This window comes from Lissotriton vulgaris, chromosome 3_1, assembly GCF_964263255.1.
Source record: "Lissotriton vulgaris chromosome 3_1, aLisVul1.2, whole genome shotgun sequence".
Lineage (NCBI taxonomy): Eukaryota > Metazoa > Chordata > Amphibia > Caudata > Salamandridae > Lissotriton > Lissotriton vulgaris.
Window position 1 is genome coordinate 1,079,646,360 of NC_141689.1, and position 19,364 is coordinate 1,079,665,723.

The 19,364-nt window shown below is 43.4% G+C and overlaps 1 protein-coding gene across 4 annotated transcripts in view; it reads left to right on the forward strand.

Annotated features, from left to right (window-relative positions):
* The window catches only part of G3BP2 (G3BP stress granule assembly factor 2), a 235,108-nt gene that overhangs the window by 177,948 nt on the left and 37,796 nt on the right, over positions 1 to 19,364 (forward strand). For 2 of the 4 annotated variants that reach the window (XM_086961510.1, XM_086961509.1), the window contains exons 8-10: positions 2,847 to 2,948; positions 3,744 to 3,846; positions 16,424 to 16,552. In XM_086961510.1, the coding sequence (XP_086817636.1) occupies positions 2,847 to 2,948; positions 3,744 to 3,846; positions 16,424 to 16,552 (334 nt within the window). The remainder of the gene's footprint in view (positions 1 to 2,846; positions 2,949 to 3,743; positions 3,847 to 16,423; positions 16,553 to 19,364) is intronic. The other 2 variants (XM_086961512.1, XM_086961511.1) reach the window with 1 other exon arrangement.

Here is a 19,364-nt window from a genome sequence, read left to right on the forward strand (position 1 = left end):
CATGCGCTCTCCCCTGGTGAGACACACAGACAAAAAGAGAATTGGGAGCTAAAATATATGTCAGAAAACTGTCCCTTGAAAGTATAGTGCCCACAATGGTGATATGAACTCATAGGTTGGAATAAGTAGACAGCTCCAAGTGCAACAGCAAGCCTCCTTTTAAAAGTGACCACAGAGAGGAAAACATAGCCTCCGGCTCAAAAACGCTTGTGCTGATCCCAACGACTTGGTTAAAATGAAAGAGACTGGAAAGCAAAGGGAGGAGATTTCCAGGCTGCTCGAAGAATGTAAACTAAGCAGCCATGCCCCCCCCCCCCCAGAGTGCCAATAAGGAAAGAAGACAGATTAGCTGCAGATGGAGTGCTGCCAGCTAATAAAAATAAAAGCAAGGTAAGAATAAGATATACAGGCCTGTTTTCAGACTTTTGCATGCTGAGACAGGGGGAGCAGCTGTGCGAACAGAGAGCCATCCCATGCTGTCAGACACCTCGCAACAACACGACATAGGAAGAAAACTGTACCTTCCTGAAACACATGCAGAAACAAAAGAAAAAAATAGTGCGCAGAACCAAGCCTAAATGCACACGAGTGAAAGGCTACAAGTAGAAGGGCCATGCTCCGTGTGAGGGAGCAACACTGGATAAGGAGGGACATTAAGGGAAGATTAATCATTTGCAAGCCTTTTGAAAGGATACTGGAAGAAACAAATGAAAAGCTGTCGGTGGGCTGTAAGCCCACAAAGTATATAAAACTCGTTTAGAACAGACCGTGCAAGCGCTGTCAAGGCTCGCCCTAAAAACGACATCATCACCCTTTACTACTAACCACCTCTATACCTTAAAAAATACCCTTACCACCCTATGCCCCTAGCTACTCCATAACACTAAAAATTCCCTTACCACCCTATAAACTACCCGTTCCTAAACCCTAAAAACACCCGTACAACCCAATAACCTTACCCCAAACCCTAAAAATGCTTTATCCTATGTCTTACCCATCCCTGAAACACTACAAATCCCTTACCATCCTGTACAGATATATATATCTTTTTCATTGAAAAAAACTAAAGTTAAAGTAATGTAGTAAGGTGAATTTTTCAGTGACCACATTGTTTTGAACTAAACCGCAGAACTTACCCAGTTCTAGTTAACAGAGCTCCCTATAACTTGTGCCCTCGACATGCACCGCTTATGACCTCACATATTACATCACTTATGACATGTTCTATGACATCATTTATAACATTGATGACATTGACTACGCTGGCTGGAAAACAGAACAAAAGTCTGCTCCCAGCGGGTAGGTGAATTCTTAAAACTCCTGCCTGCTGGGAGCAGACTTTGTATTTGTTTTAAGAATTCTCCCGCCCGCTGGGAGCAGACTTTTTTGTTCTCTTTCCCTGCTTTCTCCGGTGTTGGCTATAAAACCGCTATTCCCCAGCGGTTGACTTCCCGGACCATAGCATGTGAGCCTGCCACAGGGGTAAAGTGAGTCATAAGTGGTGAATATCAATAGTTTTTATTTGTTTAAAAGTGTTTTAAACTGACCTTTTCACGCAACACCCTTTAGCCTTGGGATTTTTCAGTGAATATAATGTGTGTGAGTAGATATGTATGTATATATAAACGGAATTATGTGCGCTGCAGAAACCCTAACTTTAACCGCCCACCCCCACTTATTAAATGACATCAATTTTGACTCCAGCCACTAGATTGCTGATGGGGCACAGCGTGTGAATGTAATGTCAAGCAGCAAAACCATTTACAAGTAAGTAATTAGTTTGATCTTCCTCACCATTCGCCGTCCTATTTCTTTTACACTGCAATAGGGTACATTTGCTTGGAAGTATCATAGATGTTTTGCTGTTATTTGGAGTCTTATGTTTAGGTAGTTTTAATGAAATAATAGGTTCTTTTCCTGACCATGGTGTAAATGTTAAGAGAATGGCGCTTTTTGGGACATATGTTGGAAATGAATGAATGATGCACAACGTTAGGGGTTAGGAAGTAAGAGCAACATATTTTTAATTCAAGTTATGAATGTTTCTGAGAACACTTGTACATTGCAGCTAGCTTAACAGCACACTGATATTATATTTTTTCATTTGGACAGATGCATATTATGTAGAAACCTTGACGGCCCTTTCCCTTTAATAAGTTGATTATTTTCCTTAGTTCTTTATAGTTCGTTTTCTGGTTTAAATTTGGACATACATATCGAACTGATGTTGAGGCTGCAAGTATAAACCTTTCTAGTAAAGCTACTTTTGTGGGGAAAGTGGGATGGTTATTCATTAAACACTGTTAAAAATGAATGTCATTGTTCAAAATGCTACTGTTGGTGATCAGCATCAAGTCTTCAGCAATGTGTTTGACTGTGTAGTGTTGCAGACTTAAGAGTAGAAAAATGGCAACTTGTTTGATAACTCAAATTTATTTTGCAGTACTTTTGTTGTAGAAGCATCCCTCTTAATTGCTTAGCAAAAGAACTTTAATTTTGCTAATTTGATTTATGTTGATGTGTTAAAAAGAATTGACACACAATGCATATTAAACACCAAATGATGGCATATTTCTACATTGTCTGCAGCTTATTTTATCACTGCTTCATACTGATCAGGCTGTATTGTTGAACTTATTTGATCATTTTAAATTGTTGCTAGAGAAGTAATGCAAAAAGCCAGTAATTCAAAAAATATTGTTACAGCCAATATTTAGCAATTTACTATATTATTACAACTACTTATCGTAGTACATATAAACAGTGTAATTGTTTGGAAGATTAGTTTCCCTTTAGGGATATGGTTTGTCATGATTAGTAGCCTAGGTTTGTTGCATTTCCTGCAGGCTTTCTCCTGGGCTTCAGTGACCAGTAAAAACCTGCCTCCTAGTGGTACAGTTCCTTCCTCTGGAATTCCGCCCCATGTTGTTAAAGCACCAGCCTCACAGGTAATCGATCTGTGAACGCATTAGATTTTCTTCTTTGAAAATTGCTTAAAGCTGTATCAAAATTAAGTTGTAGTTAACTGTACACATTTGTTGCCCTACGGAAATCCTGCCTAAAATGTTTCGGGCTATTTCAAAGCTCACACTGGTCTGGTGCATGCCTGCCTATCACAGAATGCAAAAAAAGTAGGCACACCCCAGACTTCAACACTTTGGGCATCATTTGATAGCTGTTACGTTTTACTTAACTTTTTTTTAAAAAAAGTTTTGAATGTATAACCGTTCCTTGATGGAGGGGAGGGTAGCCAAATCAAGTAACGTTCATCTTTAAAGCACATTCGGGACCTGTTATTTTCAAAATATATATTTTTAAAACATGCCGATTTAGGCCATGGCATTGTATAGAGCCATCACATGAAGCTGTTTATTCTCAATTAAAAATTTGTTTTGATTTGAATGAAGCGGCTGGCCCAAACATTTTCTGAATTAATTGTTCTCAATGTTTTTCTTTGGAAAAAAAACACCTTAACTGCCATTTGACCCTTTTTTTTCTACTATGAATTTTTCTCTTACTTGGAACTGTATTTTCTAGAAGCAGGTCCTTAAGCTGAATGGCACTGGCATGTGGACAGAAGCATTCTTAAAATGCTTAGTAATCAAAGGGACATTCCTATAAATGCTTCTTGTTGCTATTGCAATGATTTCCACTTTGTCAAGTTGTTTTCCTAGTAATGCATTTCACAATTTGTCTCCTTTGTTAAAACTGTTATTTCTTTGGCTGTTTTCCTCCTGTTTCAGCAAAGAGTTGAAAATAAACCTGAAACTCAGTTGCAGTCTCCTCGGATGCGGGATCAGCGTCCCCGTGAGCGACCAAATTTTCCACCTAGAGGACCGCGACCAGGTAAAATTCTCTTAAATATAAACACAAACATTTGAAGGAATTGCAGACACTGTTTTTTTCTGCATTGTCTATCTGATCAGAAAGGTAGTTTAACTCTGGGGCACAGGCGCTTTTACTGACAGCACAGTTCAAACTACTTTCCTTTTATAATCCTAATATAATTTTGAAAGTAGCTGTCAACTTTACAAAATATGCCTGCACTTTTCTTAAGAGTTTGCTGTTTGGTATCATGTATCAGCTGTGTACTGGATAAAGCCCTGTTCTGCAAAAGGTCTGCTTCATTAATTTCATGCGTTGACACTGCAAATGTCATGTTTTTGTTCAGTCTTCCGAACGTGGCCTATCTTCTGTTATTTAACTTGAGTACACTGCTATCTGTATGTTGTGAATTATGTTAATTATCCTCCCATCACTGCGAGGTCCATGCTGCATTGGTTAAAATCTCCGCTATAAAAACCAAAAAAGCTTGTACACTAGTTTCTCTGTTTATCACATGAACTGGTGAGACATCTTAGTTGTGGGATGACTGCTCTAAAAACTGAATTGTTATACTAGAACGGATCATTTCTGCAAAGTTGATTCTATTCATATTTGGTGGTGAGTATAATTAAAGATTCTGTTCTTTAACGTTGGATCAGTGTTCTGCTAAGCTAACGTCTATGAACAGACCCAGTGCCTAACCAGTCCTTGAAATCATATGCAAATGAATATTTCTCCTTCATAATCCATACTTTCCTAAGAATTTCAAAATATCTTTAATTCCACTCAGTGAAATTGATACTGATTTTCTGGTCTCCAAAGAGATTTTCAGGGGTTCCTTTGTCCGTTTCTTGGGCAGTATCCCATTTCTCAGTCATTGGATTGTCCCTCCTGTCCAGGGCCAGTGGAATATCGCTACACATTTGGGATTCCTGGAACACTCTGTATGGTATTATTTCATGTGAAAACATATTAAAACATACTTTTCGTAATAATAAACCTCTCTATTGAGAGACAGTTAAACATTGAGACACAGCTTCTCTGGGAAGGTCACTTTTAATATCTTCTGCTGTCGTGGGGGAATTTGGGGCAGTGATAAATGTTTGGATTATAATCCAGTATCCAGTTCAGCATATTAGAATCTTGACAGGTCTGCCAGACCAGGCAAAACCTTTGCCTTTGAAATGGGCTGTGAAATCTCTTCCCATCCCAGTTGCAGGTGATTTGCCGATACTTCCTCTGCGTTCACAAAGGTTTTTCACTCTAAGCTATACAATCTACTGATGTGCGAAGTCTTCCTACACAGGTGCCTATTACCTCCACTCCTTGACTTAAATGGTTGACAGATGAGAATAGGTTGACAGATGAGAACCTAAGTTGAGGCATCTCAGTAAAAAAAAAAAGTTTGTAAGACGAAAGCTGGAAAAAAAGATCACTCCTACCGTGCCAGATTACTAAAACAGGACAAAACTGAGATGGAAGCATAGGTGAGTTAGATTTGCTTACCAGCAGGTTTTTGCAAGAACCCCTTTACTTCTGAGAGACCAAGACAGATGCCTCTGACTCCTTTGTGAAGAGAGATTAATTTTCACCATCTACCTTAGATACCTTAATGGGTAGGTTTACCTACTGAACGAAGAAGCCATTCTCGTCCCAATCATGAATTTCCTTGGCAAGACGCAATAACTGTCCATAGTTAATAACAGTTGAGACATACTCAAAAAGATTACATTTTTGGCTGTGAGTCTTCAACAATTTCTCAGACCCTTAACTCATAGTCTGAAAACAAACTTGTGGTGACTTTAGTTCTGGGATTATTGAAACCTACAATGCACACAACCCTTCTCCAGCATTGGATCTTTCATATATTTACATGCTTGAATTGCACCTTCTAGCTAGTAATAGGCATGAAGGTGGCACCCCATCAGAACACTTTTCGGACCTGCAGAAGAACAGAAGCTGTCTGACTTGAGAGACACTCTGAAGGACTAGGACAAAGAGGTGGGCTTTAAATTCCGTTGGTTGACCCATGTGGATACAGGAACACAACCTACAACAGGCCTTCCTACAATTTCCAACTGACAATTGGCAACTGTAACTTGCACTGGACTTTTCTGGTGTTTGCCTGAGATTCTGTTTGCCTCCGAGGTCCTGGGGTACTTAAAAGTGTACTCTTATAGTTGCTTGTGCACAACAAAAAAGTTTGGAAATGTTTGAATACTTTTGCTCTGGAACAATAGCGCCAAGGGGCCTACCGCAAAACATACCAGACTGCCAGATTGAATTTAAGATTTGGCCCCCTAAAAAGCTCCAGCATCGCTGATAAAAAAAAAGTCCCTTTCTGTTTTGTAAGTTTGAAACGTTTTCAAGCAAAAACAACAAAGGCTTCGGAAATTTAGCGGGATCAATCTGCTACAGGTATCTGACCAGTAGTTCTTCAAATGCTGTACTCTGATTTTGGACCACCCCACTGGATGAGGCGCAGCCACTCCTGCTTGTCGCACCGCACACTAATATGCCACCAAGCAGAGGACATTCTTGTACCATGCAGTAAAAGTGACTTTGGTACTTGTAAAATTCCGTGCGTTTTGTTTTTTGACATTAAAGTACCATTGGCCAATGCTTTACTAGTTCTACCAAATCTCTTTTAGAGAAACCACTTCACAATCCGCACCCCAAATCTTAAAAGGATACAGATTTGAAAAAAAGTGATTTACAGACTGAGGAAAACCTGTATATGACTAAACCTTGAAGCCCTAGGCCTGTGCGCAGCATATAGGGTAAAATGCTTGTTTACTATACATTTCCTAAATAAAAAAATCTTTATTGTAAAATGAATAAAAGGATCGTAATCTATCCATTTGTCCTATTAAGTCAATTGTGGGTTTAACTGTTGTAATCCAGTACTGGACTCCTAGGTTCAGCACTGGGACCTCTACCTAAAACAGGTAAGTATTTACGTTTCAGTAGTTACGATTTTTAAATAATATTTGTAATTTGCAAATTTCGACACTTAGAAGAAATTTCAGAGAAAAACAGCCAATGGTTTCCTATGAAAGAAAATGCAGGTAAGTGGTAAGTACAGTTAAGATTACTTTTGTGGCTCAGTACTGAACTAGAAAGTACAGCACTGGCTTCTCTCCTGATCCTAGGTGAGTATTTCGGAAATGGTTATTCGACTGATTTTAGAGGAATATTTTAAAGTTTCAAAACTCCACACTTAAAAGAAATTTCTGTGAAAACCAGTCGATGTTAGCCTGTGGAAGGAAAGTGAGTTATCGGCTTTCAGATGAGTACTCGACTGGTAAGGTTAAGGTTCTGGGCATAGACTCTGGGTCTCCCAGGGTCGGAAAGGTACAGTTGTTACACCCTCAGCGACACTGAGGCATCCGGGTGCAGAGAGAGTAGGCCCAATACAATCCAATGGAGGTAGGGGGCCTTTGGTTGGTGGATGCAAGCAGGCAGGCCACGTGGCTGTGGGAGCTGAGCTCCTGGTCACTTACTCTGGGCAAGTGGGGAAGTAGAGTAGGGTAGTAGTTGCACTTCCAGCGGCACTCGGGCGGCTGGGTGCAGAGTTCGTTTGAGCAGTCGAGTGCTCAATGTTATCCAATGGGAAAGTTACAAAGTGAACAAAGGCTGCAGGCTCGGTGACGGAGATTCTTCAGGTGCAACCACCACTTCAAGAGGTAAGTTTGGCTCTTAGAGAAGAGTTAAGTACCCCAAAGGAGTGCACAGGGGGCCTTGGGCCGCCGGGTGCAGGGGTATCTTTGGGTGACGGGAAATCTTCGCCTCCGCTGGAAGCGGAAGGAGGGCCCCCTGGTTCTGAGGCTGCAGGCGTCGTCTGGCCGTCTAGGAGGGTCTTTGGGCACTGGACTTCGGATCCCAGTCACCGGGGGGACATCTTTGTGGTCTTGGGTTGCACGGGCCGAGCTCGGCGGGTTCAGAGTGGGCTCGATTGGCGGTTCCTAGCGGGCAGCATGGGTATGGTTGTTGGAGCAGAGCCTCTGCTCTGGGGAATCCCAGTCTTGGAGAGGGTCAAGGCAGGCAGGTCGTCTTGGTTTTCCAAAGTTGCTGTTGGCAGGAGTCACCGGGATTTAGCAGGGGCAGGTTCTGGGGTCGACAGACCGGTAGGGCCGGGGCCAAGTCAGTTGGTGTCATCCTGTTAGCAGCTGCATGGCGGGTCTTCTTGATCTTTCTTCTTTTCTTATCGGGATCTGAGGAAGGAAGGTTCAGGGTGCCCCTAAATACTGATTTTAGGGGCGTTACAGGTAGGGCAAGGGCAGGGACCATAAGCCCCGGTCCTGGGGTGGTTACAACCCCTAGTCTGCTCCTCTCCTGTGGGAGGGCGGCAGAAGCCTAGCTGTGATTGGGCAGGGCTCCCCATCTCCAAGATGGCCGGAGCCCAGGGTTGTGCTTCATCTCGCCTCTCCCACCTGAAGGGTGGGGTTTGAACAGGCTGGCATTCCCCCCTTCCTGACATAGGGTTTCCCGCCAGTCTTCCCGCCAGAGTGTGGGTCAGTTGCTGAGTACAGCAAGTAGTCTGGAGAAGCTCATAAGGGCGGCAGACTTTTGAAGCATCCCCCTGCCCATCCTGGGGGAGGAGACCTAGCACCTCGCCCAGGATGTGCATTGTTGCAGGCCCAGGAAAGCGGTGGGGGCTCTCCACACAGGGGTTCAGCAACATGTCTGCTGTGTGGCAGCCTAGGCAGCCTCTCAGTCCAGACGTGGATTGTAGGTTAGGTTTTCAGGGGGCATCTCTAAGATGCCTTCTTGTGCATTTTACATTAAATCCCACACTGGCATCAGTGCAGGTTTAATGTGCTGAGGAGTTTGATTTCGAACTTGTCAGTATTCAGTGTAGCCATTATGGTGCTGTGGAGTTCGTAATGACAACCTCCCAGTACCATATACTCTTAATGGCATCACTGCACTTACAGTGCCCAGGAATGGCCCTGGGTACTGTAGGGGCACAGGATTCATGCACCTGTGCCCACACCGCTAACATGGGGCACGCAGCTAGAGGGGTGACTGAGGTATGCCTGGGCAGTGGGTTTTGTGGGCATGGCACACAGGGATGTGTGCCATGTCGACTGTTTAGTTCTGCACTTAGACACTCAGCCTGCAAAGGCAGTGTGCGGGTGTCAGGGTGCAGGGTTCCTAAGGGTGGCACAATAAGTGCTGCAGCCATTAGGGGTCTTCTCTGGTCACCATGCCCTGGGTACCTAGGGGGCCACTTACTAGGGGCTGACAGATGGCCAGAGATGCCAATTGGGGTTTAGTTTTAACACCGGTTTAGGGAAGGAACACAGGCCCTGGGCACCTGGTTGGCAAGAGCTCAGGGCGCACTCAGTCAAAGCACATCAGCAGTTCAGCATAAAGTGGGGGCATACCAATGCAAGAAAGATGGCACTTTCTCACAGTAACTTATTCTTTTTACCCTTCTAACAGATTTTTGATATTGTTATAAGCCATGCATTCTCTTGATTGGCATATCTAATATGATTTATAGAGTTTTGTGTATTTTTGTTTTTAAAACTTACTACGAGCTATTTTCCTTGTTCTTTTACCTTCACTTAATGAATGAGATTACCATTTTCAAATATCTTTTATAAGAGTTATTTTTGCCCGGTTGTATGCATGACATTAAAAGGTTTCTCCCTATGTTCTCCCAATTGAGCGTCTAGCATAACTATTTTAATTCCCGGCTCACACACTGTCCTACTTTGACTCCTAAAACATCCAGCATGAAGTTAAAATGTTTTGTCTCCTCTTGCTCAGCTATGTTAATTTTTTCCCCAGCTGGTTGGGTTAGAACATAATGTTCTACTTCAAAACATTCTAACCTCCATGTCTTTAAGAGAATGTATTTGTTTTCTACCACATTATTTTGAATTCAGTATTGCAAACACAATTAAAACATTCTTGTTCCTTTCACATTAAATTTTGTTTTCAGTGCAGTGAGCAACCATTCTCAGTTTGTGTTTTATATATATATATATATATATATATATATATATATATATATATATATATATATATATATATATATATATATATATATATATATATATATATATATATATATATATATATATATATATACATGCCACAATGTGATCCTGTTTACGTTTCGAGCGCTTACCAGCGGGTGCTCAGCATTTGGGTCGGATCCTTACCCCAAAATAATTTTTTCCACAAATGACGCGGCACTCCAGGGCAGGATAATCTTGGGCAGAACTTTGATAATTACATATACTTGTTGCAAGTGTTAATTTTTAAATCTTTTGCTGTAAAAACACCTATCTCAGTTATTGTGAGAGTGCCTTTTTTGACATTAACCCCCTTACTTTTTGCCTGGAAAATGATGTGGTTTCGATTGAAAGTGCACAGGGTCCCTGCCAGCCAGGTCCTTTGTGCCAGAGCTCCTTTCCTAAAAACTGTACCACAGTTGGCAACTTCAGATCCACTGCAAGTCCCCACTAAGGCCATGCAAACTGCATGCATTCCTAAGTGCAGAGAAAAGCGACAAAGTTGACATGGCAGACTGCCTGTGTGCCAAGCAGCACTGAATACGTATAGGTAAGTTACCCCCTCCAGCAGTTCTTACAAGCCCGAAGGCATGCTGCACTATATCCCAGGTGTGGGCATAACTACATGAGTAGATATGCCCCTACGATATTTAAGTCTATTCTTAATATTGTAAGTGCCAGTGAAGCCATAGAGGGTACATGGACTGGAAACTCGACAACTTGAGTGCCACAGCACTGAACCCAGGAGTGTTTGGTACCAAACTCCTCTCAGTACTCCTACACTGATGCTAGCGTGGGATTTATTGAAACATGTACCCAGAGGACACTTCAGAGGTACCTGCTGAAAACCTACAAACCCTGATGTGGTCTCGACTGGCTGCAGGCAGCCTGCCACTACCAGACATGTTTCTGGACCCCTGAGTCGAGAGCCCCTGCTTTGAGGCCAGAAACTAAGCCCATCCTAAGCGAAGATGTCACACCACCTCCCCCAGAATGAGCACAGTGCTTGAGAGGGAAGCTTCAAAGGCCTTGTCGCCTTTGTAATTCAACACAAGCCCATGCTGCTAGCATCAGATGGCAGCCTCTGATTCAAACCACCACTTTTGGCGAGAGAACCGGCGGCAAATCCTAAGTGAGAATAGGAGGTGTGCCTCCCTTCACTAACTGCAGCGAGACTCATCACTGGCTCAAAAAAGCACTCGCATATTTCCCCTGACTTTAAATCCTTGAACTGGCTACCTTTTGAAGCCAGAATACATCTGAAAATCGCCTGCATGACTCACAAGGCTGTACACATGAACTCACCTGCCTACCTCACTCAAAAGCTGACAATCTCAGGTGGCTCTAGAATTACTAGAAGCACAAGCAATCTTTTGCTGAAACCTCGAAGATTCCGGAAGGAAAAAACCTATAAACGCTCCTTTTCAGGAATGGCAGCCAGGATCTGGAACTCACTCCCTCCTGAAACCAGGCTCATCTCCTCCAACAAACTGTTTAAGAAAGAAGTAAAAGCGATCCTCATGGCTAAATACACATGATCTATTACTCGGTATTTTCTCATGAATCCGCTCCGTAATTATCTGCCTTGGACCCCTCGGTCTACTTATACTACTTGTATTATGACTTATTTGATTGTATACGTTCCCCCTCTGTATATTGTTATGTTGTTGACGCACCTGTCTGACTTAGCACACCGTACCTACACCACCTCAACTATCCCTACTTTTGTACTACTGAGGCACCTGTGTGACTATACATCCTGCACTCACCTACCTCAACTATGCACACCTTTATGTTATCTCCTAAAACACATTAAGCACGCTTAAACAAGTATATGCTCACTTTTGTACTTTTATATTATTGGCGCAACTGTTTGACTATGCACCTTGTACAGACATTACCTCACCTGCGACCTACCTCCTGTTTGTTTTTTGACTTACCTATGTAACTATGCACCTTGTACCTATCTACCTCAACTAAGTAACTATGCACATGTACCTTGACTATCACCCCCGTGCCATTGTAAAGCGCTCTGATATCTGCAAAGATCGTGTTCGCGCTATATAAAACTTTCTAAATAAATAAATAAACTCCACCCCTCAAGTGCTGGAGGCGAAGTGAAGCACATTTTTCAGTACCCACCATCTTGAAGATCAGGGCTAGGGCTATGCCCCCCCTCACCCAGGAGGATGGCATAATAGTGGGTGTAGACACTCGCAAGTGAGAGACCCTTGGTTCCTACCTGTCACTCCCCTGTAACAACCCTAAATCTACTATTTAGTTACCCCCTGACCCTGAAATCAGATTCCTGATAACCTAAGAAGAACTGGACACTACTGTGTTGCATAAGCAGAGAAGACTGCAGACACCAACTGACTTGGTTTCTGTCTGCAGCCCTTGTTGAACATGTGCCAAAAGACGACCCATCCTGCAACTCAGCAACCTCTAAAGCCTTGGGAGCCTGCCTTCAACAAAGACCATGATCTCCCATGGACAGTGGGCCTGTCCGGAAGAAACCAACTTTAAAGGCCTCTGCCCCAATGAACTGCGAAACCACCACCGGACCCTCCTTTGCACCCGATGCCCACAGCCAGAGTCCAAGTGACCCACTGATCCAGTGAAGGTTCCCCAGCACTTATGAGCCAAGGGTCCACAGTTTGCTGACCCCTGCGGGACTCAACCTCCGCGCTTACAGCCTCAACTCGGACTCCCACCGACCTGCCAGTAAGCTATTTCTTACGCCTAGGAACAACCCTCCAACGGAAGCCTTTTGGCCTTGGGGAGCTACGCCCCCTAGCATGTCTACTTACCTGGCAGCTGTGGGTTTTCTTCGTCTGGCCTCCTGGCCTAAGCCTGCATCCTTTCTTCAAAGCCGATCTGCCCTATTGGTTTTAATTGGGCTCCCAAATCTGCGTTTGTACTCTGCACCCAGCGGCCCCTGTGCCCCTGAGGGTGTACATTTGCTGCCTTGTGGCCCCCAGTCATACCTTAACCCCTGGAGACTTACCTAACTATGTTGCTCACCTGTGAGCAGCATCTCTTTGATAACCCCCTTTCCTCCATTGACTAACATTAGCTCCAAATTCCAAAATTGAAGCCTGTACTCGGAAACCACTTTGCCACTGGAGGTGCAGGTTTGCTACTTCCCTGAACCTTTCCTGGTGCTGATTCTTCGTCCTAAAAACCAAGACCTAGTTGTATACTTGCCTGCAAAACCGCATTCTCGTTTTCCTTCACTAGATTAACATTGCTGAACTGAAAATTACGGTGTCCACTTTTCAAAGTGAAAAATATTTCTTATGAAAAACGCACTTACCTTTTTTACATATTTCTTGATCTTTAAATAAATCTTGAACGAAGTTTATTTTTTATAAAATTGGTGTCGACCTCCTTTTTGAGTCCTATTTCATTTATTAATAACTGTGTGCATAGCAAATATCTTACACTTCTCTGTATTAGACCTAAGGCTACTCGCCCACACTATCACAAATTGAGCACTTTGGATTTACATTGAGCCCTGAAGTCTTCTGAGGGAATCTCTTGACTCTCTGCACGGTATAGACACTTATAGGGTATCATATAAAGAGCCAGCTTCCTACAGTTATCCTAAACTGATCGATATTACCTAAAAGCTATTTACAATTATGCACACTATGAAACATTACTAGTTTAATTGTACTGTTTTGATCGCTCCATCTTGTGTGATTAGTGTTACTAGTTGAAGAGTTGTGGATTTCGGCATTCAGAGTTGGAATTGAGGATCTAATTTCAGAATCTGAGTAAGAGGTATTGGAGTCACTATGATGGAAGAATACTCTAGGCTTTTCATCTGTGACAGATGAGTTTGTTATTACTATATGCAAGTCCTCAGCATGGGGATTTAGTTTAACTTTACGTACTTGATTTCTAATGCTCAGCTGTTAAAGTTTTGGCTCCCTATACTGGTCTTGTTCGAGTGTTTTATTACTATTGTCCCCTTAATATTGGCTGTCTGTCGAGGGCACTGCGGTTTAGTCAGAGCCAGGTCTTGCGCTCCTTCCTGAATTGAGGCAGTGGCGGTGATTGCCTGAGGCAGAGAAGAAGGGTGTTCTATATCTTTGCTGCGAGGTAGGAGAAGGATTTTCCTCCAGCCATGGTCTTGCAGATGCATGGAACCGTGGCCCGGCCAGTTGGGCGGAGCAGAGGTTTCTGGTGGGTGCGTGGAATGAGAGGCTGTGGTTGAGGTATGCAGGTCCTGTGTCTTTTAGGTCTTTGTAGGTGTGTGTGAAGCTTGAAGCTGATTCTTTTGTTGACTGGGAGCCAATGGAGGTCTCTCAGCTGACCAGTTGCATGGCTGCTGCGTGAGATGTTCAGGATGAGTCTGGCGGAGGTGTTCTGCATCCTCTAGAGTTTATTGAAGAGTTTCTGGCTGATGACCGCGTAGAGTTGCCGTAGTACAGTCTGCTGCTGATGAGTGCGTGGGTGACCGTCTTTCTGAACTCCTGAAGATCCCCTTAAGCAAGCATAGCTTGTGGAAGCAGGATGATGAGACTGTGGTGATCTGGTGGTTCATGGTGAGCAAGGCGTCCAGAATGATGCAGAGGTTTAGTGCGTGGTCTGTGGGGCAGGGGTTCTCTAGTGCTGCAGGCCACCATGAGGACTTCGGACATCTTTGAGCTGAGCTTGAAGCAGCTGTCCTTTATCGAAGTGGCAACAGCCTTTATCCCATTCTGGAAGTTGCTCTTGGCCACTCTGGGTTTGTGGTGAGGGAGAGAATCAGCTATGTCTCGTCAGCGTAGGGGATGATGTTGAGTCCGTGGTTCCTGACGATGGCTGCGAGCTGGGCCATGTAGATGTTGAAGAGTGGGACTCTGGGAGTAGACCTGGGGCACTCCGCAGTTGATCTCTAGATTCAGAGTGGAACAGTGGTAGTCTGACTTTTTGTGTTTGGCCAGTGAGGAACGAGCGGATCCATTCCAGGGCATTGTCACAGATGCCAGCGTCGTGGAGTCTTGTGCTTTTGGTCTGGTGGGAGACCGTATCGAACGTGGCTGAGAGGTCTGGTAGGATGTGGGTTGCAGTTTCGAATCAGTCGAGGAGGGTGTGGACCTAGTGTTTATTTGCTAGGAGTGCGGTCTCTGTGCTGTGTACCAGTCGTGAATGACAGTAATTCTAACGTGTATTCCAGTGTAACATGTCTATCCATGGACCCGCAACTAACTGTTTTACGGTCACTCAAGTGGTATAATGCAATTTTAGACCTTTTGTTGAATCGTACTATTATTTATTTAGCTCTTTCCTAAGGGGCCTATTAGTTGAGATGTGAAGAAAAATTTAAGTTCGGCGGGTATTCCATAATGTTAATTTTTTCTATTTTTGTTTATTTTAATCGTCCATCATCCAAGTCTTTGTCCTGTGGTTTGATGACAATCTCATGGAGGAGCAACCATAAAACAAAAATGTATACATATTAAGAGCATTGTGCAGCCTTGTCATGGGGGTCGAGTGGTGATTAGATAGCTGGGACTTCCCCTGTGTGCGGATGTTTACCACTAGTCACCCAGGGCCCCTCTACTTTTGTGCACTGTAACTATAGCCTAGAGACTGGCACTTTACTCTCTGGTTAGCGAGTGAGCATTTGCCATTTATTCCAATATGTGGTGTATCATAGAAATTTTATTGCAGTATAGCACAATAAATCCAACTTAGTAGCATCACTGACCAGTCACTGGTGTACTTTGTGAAAGAAAAATACATTGAGTTGAATTGTACATTTTATCATACACACACAGTCCAAAAGTTTTGGCAGCTTCAGGGCCTAAGTATTAACCCATATTCCCTTTATAGCTTCCATACCCTAAAATTTCAGTTCACATCAAACCCAATATGCAACCTCTTCAGTCTTTGCCACTGCTTTTGGATATGGTAGCAATTTTTTTATAAAACCCGGGTGATTAATGGGAAGATGAATACATGGGAGGATATGTGCTGGCTCATATATTTGAGGTAGACGTTGCTTGCTTCGCACAAAAGAGACTACCATCTTACACACACAAATGTATACATTCATTCTATGCATCGTTCAAACATGAAGTCCAGGAGCTCGTTTTATGTCAACTTATGTTTTACAGGGGAGATCCAGAAGGCAGTTTCAAAAGGGATGGCATAGGGAAACTGGTATGTTTTCTTAGAAAAAATCCCACTCCAACTCGCTGCCAGTCACCACATAGCAGCCTGCGGAAAGTAGTTGATTGCCGCTAACTCAACAGGGGGTGCGCTTTCGGTGTTACATTGACAGATACCAGCTCTGAAGCCAACAAAGAAAGGAGCACCTCCAGTTGGCTGGCATGATTGAGCTTGAAGGGTTTAGTTTTTAAAGCAAGGTGGTACAGAAGCTTACAAAGGCACAGAGGCAGAACTTGTCTAAAGTGATGGAAGACTTAACTAGTGGGCTATTTCATTAATTGTTTGTGTTTGCCACTACTTTCACTAAACTTTGTCCCTGTATGTCTTCAAATGTCTGTTTATAGCAAACTTATTCAGGTTATTCTCCTTTTATGTATGATATGCATCATTTTTTATTATTTTAGCTCGAGGTGATGTGGAGCAAGGTGAATTGGACAACCGTCGCATATTTCGGTATCCAGACAGTCACCAGCTTTTTGTTGGCAATTTACCACATGACATTGATGAAAGTGAGCTTAAGGACTTTTTCATGAGTAAGTATTAACCAGTTTAAATGTTTATGAGCAAATGGCAGAATGTGCTCTATATAATTAGTTGCAACTTTAATCAGTATAGGGACATCTACCATTAACAAGGATAGGAGGGATGATGAGTGGCCAGGGGCTTGTGAGCATGAGACAGGCTGTAGAGCACAGAGCTGATCACATAGGATGGGGATGCCTGATCAATCAAAATTAGGCTACCTTTACAAACATGCTCGTGTTACAGGAAAATTGCTAGGATGTTCCCATGAGCTGACCCTCCTAAGATTGTTGCTGGTAAATCTATACATATTAATGAGATGGTTGACTTTGATACTGCTATTGGGTAAACCTAGGTTAGACCTAAAAGAATTAAATTCATTACATATCCTTGTGTGTCCTTACTCTTTCCCATTTTTTATGTTTTTGGTACCCTGCATATAATGATGGTACCGAAAACTACTTCTGTTTTCAACCTCCGTATATCTTCTCTGTATAATTGTGCCACAGCAATTGCTAAAACAAGTACAATCTGGTATACTCCTCTTACATATTCCTTCCCCGACACATGTGCATCCCAAGAAAAGCATCAACCACCTCTGATTAACACTGGGAAGCAGATTGTCCCTGTGGTTGATAAACTTTTCAGTGCTGTAAAAAGTCAGATTGAAAGAAGACTAAGAAGCTGCTATCCGAATGTCAAAAAGGCTTCACTACTCAGGAGGCATCTAAAAAGCAACCTTCCCCACAAAGTAACTTATGTAGAAAATTGATGGTTTTTTGAACCTTGAATTACACTCAAATGGGGTTAGGTTGATGGAGAGTATGTGGTGTGTTGCTTGGCACGTGCATAGGTTGGATACTATCCTTTGAGCTTTGGGAAGCTCTTTATGCTGAACTGTGAGTAAATCAGCCCTAACACCCAGAGTGGAGTACTTTGTGACTGATGAAGAGTATTAGTGGCTGCAAACTGAGTGAGATACTGGCTGATGACTCTTTCTGAGGCTATCTGATCACTTCTCATGTCCCTCTACTGTTTCTGACAAGATGGTGGCAGTTCTCCAAGAATAAATCTGCTGCCTGAGACAGCCCAGCTGTCTATGTACGGATTAGTGTGTACCAGCATGCCACCTACAGGTACTTGCTTTCCTTTCACCTGCAACCAACCGCTTGGTGGGCAATTAAGTGACACCATTCAGTCAGGTTACTGTTTGCTGAGCCCCCAGCCCATCTGCTCCACGCTCCTACAGGTCCTTGGATGCTGGCCTCGCAAATTCTCTGACTCATTATTCAGAGTTACCTGCTGGCGCTTCCTCCTGAAAGGGTGTCAAATGTTGGAAAGTGTCCCTCTTTGTCATTGACACCCCCCCCCCCCCCCCCCCCCCCCCTTTTTTTTTGCCACAGGTACTGATGTTTTTCGACTAATGTTTACTGGGTCTCTGCTAAGCAGTCTCCATTTGTGCCAGTTGGGGCATGGGTACTAAAGTGTGTCCCTCTGGGCTGCATGTGTTATACCACCCTAAGGGAGCCCCCCCATAAAATTTTTATGCATGCTGCCTTTGCAGATCGTGTCATGGTGCAAACCATGAGTGAAAAGATGACACGGCACACTCAATGTGTGCCATGCCAAAGTCACTGCATGTAATATATGTATGTCACCCCTACAGCAGACATTGTAGCCCTTTGACAGAGTGCATTATATTACATGTGAGGCCATATCTGCATGAGCAGACATGCCCCGGTGCTGTCTTGTTCCATTACTAGATAGTACAAGTGAACAGGGAGGCCATCTTAAGTATATGTACTGGACACTGGTCATTACACGTTCCCCCAGCTACATGATGGCTTTACTGAAACCTATAGTGTTTGGTATCAAACACCTTGTTTTGAGAAATCTGTACTGTTGCCAGTGCAAGATTTATTATGACATGCACCCAGAAGGGTACCTTAGAAGTGTATCCTGAAAACATACCACTATCTAGTGTGCTAGCTGACTGGTTTTGACCAGCATACCACCATAGACTAGTTTCTGACTACCTGCTAGTGAGCCCACGCTGTCCTAGGCCAGAAACAATGCCTGCTCCCGTGGAAAGTGTTAACACCCCCTCCAGCAGGATGGCTTGTGATTTTGAATATCCAGTCCAGAGGCTTCAAACCCCCTGCTGCATTTGATATTTGACCCTGGCATTTAGAGAAGGAATAGTTTGGATTTAGGCCAGGTCTCCAGATTGATTCTGCCTTACTTCTAGCTATGGATCAACTCAGGTTATCAGTAGACGGTGACTGGTCAGCAGTCCTGATATTTCTTGATCTTTTGGCCGTATTCGATGCAGTTGACCACAAAATACTCCTGACGAGACTTGCCTCGATCGGAGTATGTGGAACTATCCTGCATTCAGTGTGCTCCTATCTGTCGGAACAATGTCAGGTGGTTGCAGTCCCCCCCCCCCCCCCCCCCCCCCCCCCCCCCCAGTACTGCTCTGATTTCAAGACCGTCAAACATTGGAGTCCCCAGGGTTAGGCACTTAGCCCAATCCTTGTTAATATATATATATGAGGCGACAAATTACTTATTAAAGCCCATGATATCAGATTGCTCAACTACTAATTTTGTCTTTTAAAAGCAATAAACAGGCAGCTGTGAATGCTTTCCATAATTGTAAGAATTACCTTGTCCCTTGCCTAGATTCTAATTCCCTCAAATGTAATGGGGACAAAACTGAGTTTTCAATTTCTGGCCATAGGCGACCAGTGAACAGTTGATATAATCTGACTCGGTACGCAATTTGAGGGTCATATTTGACAGCAAATTGTCCATGGAGTG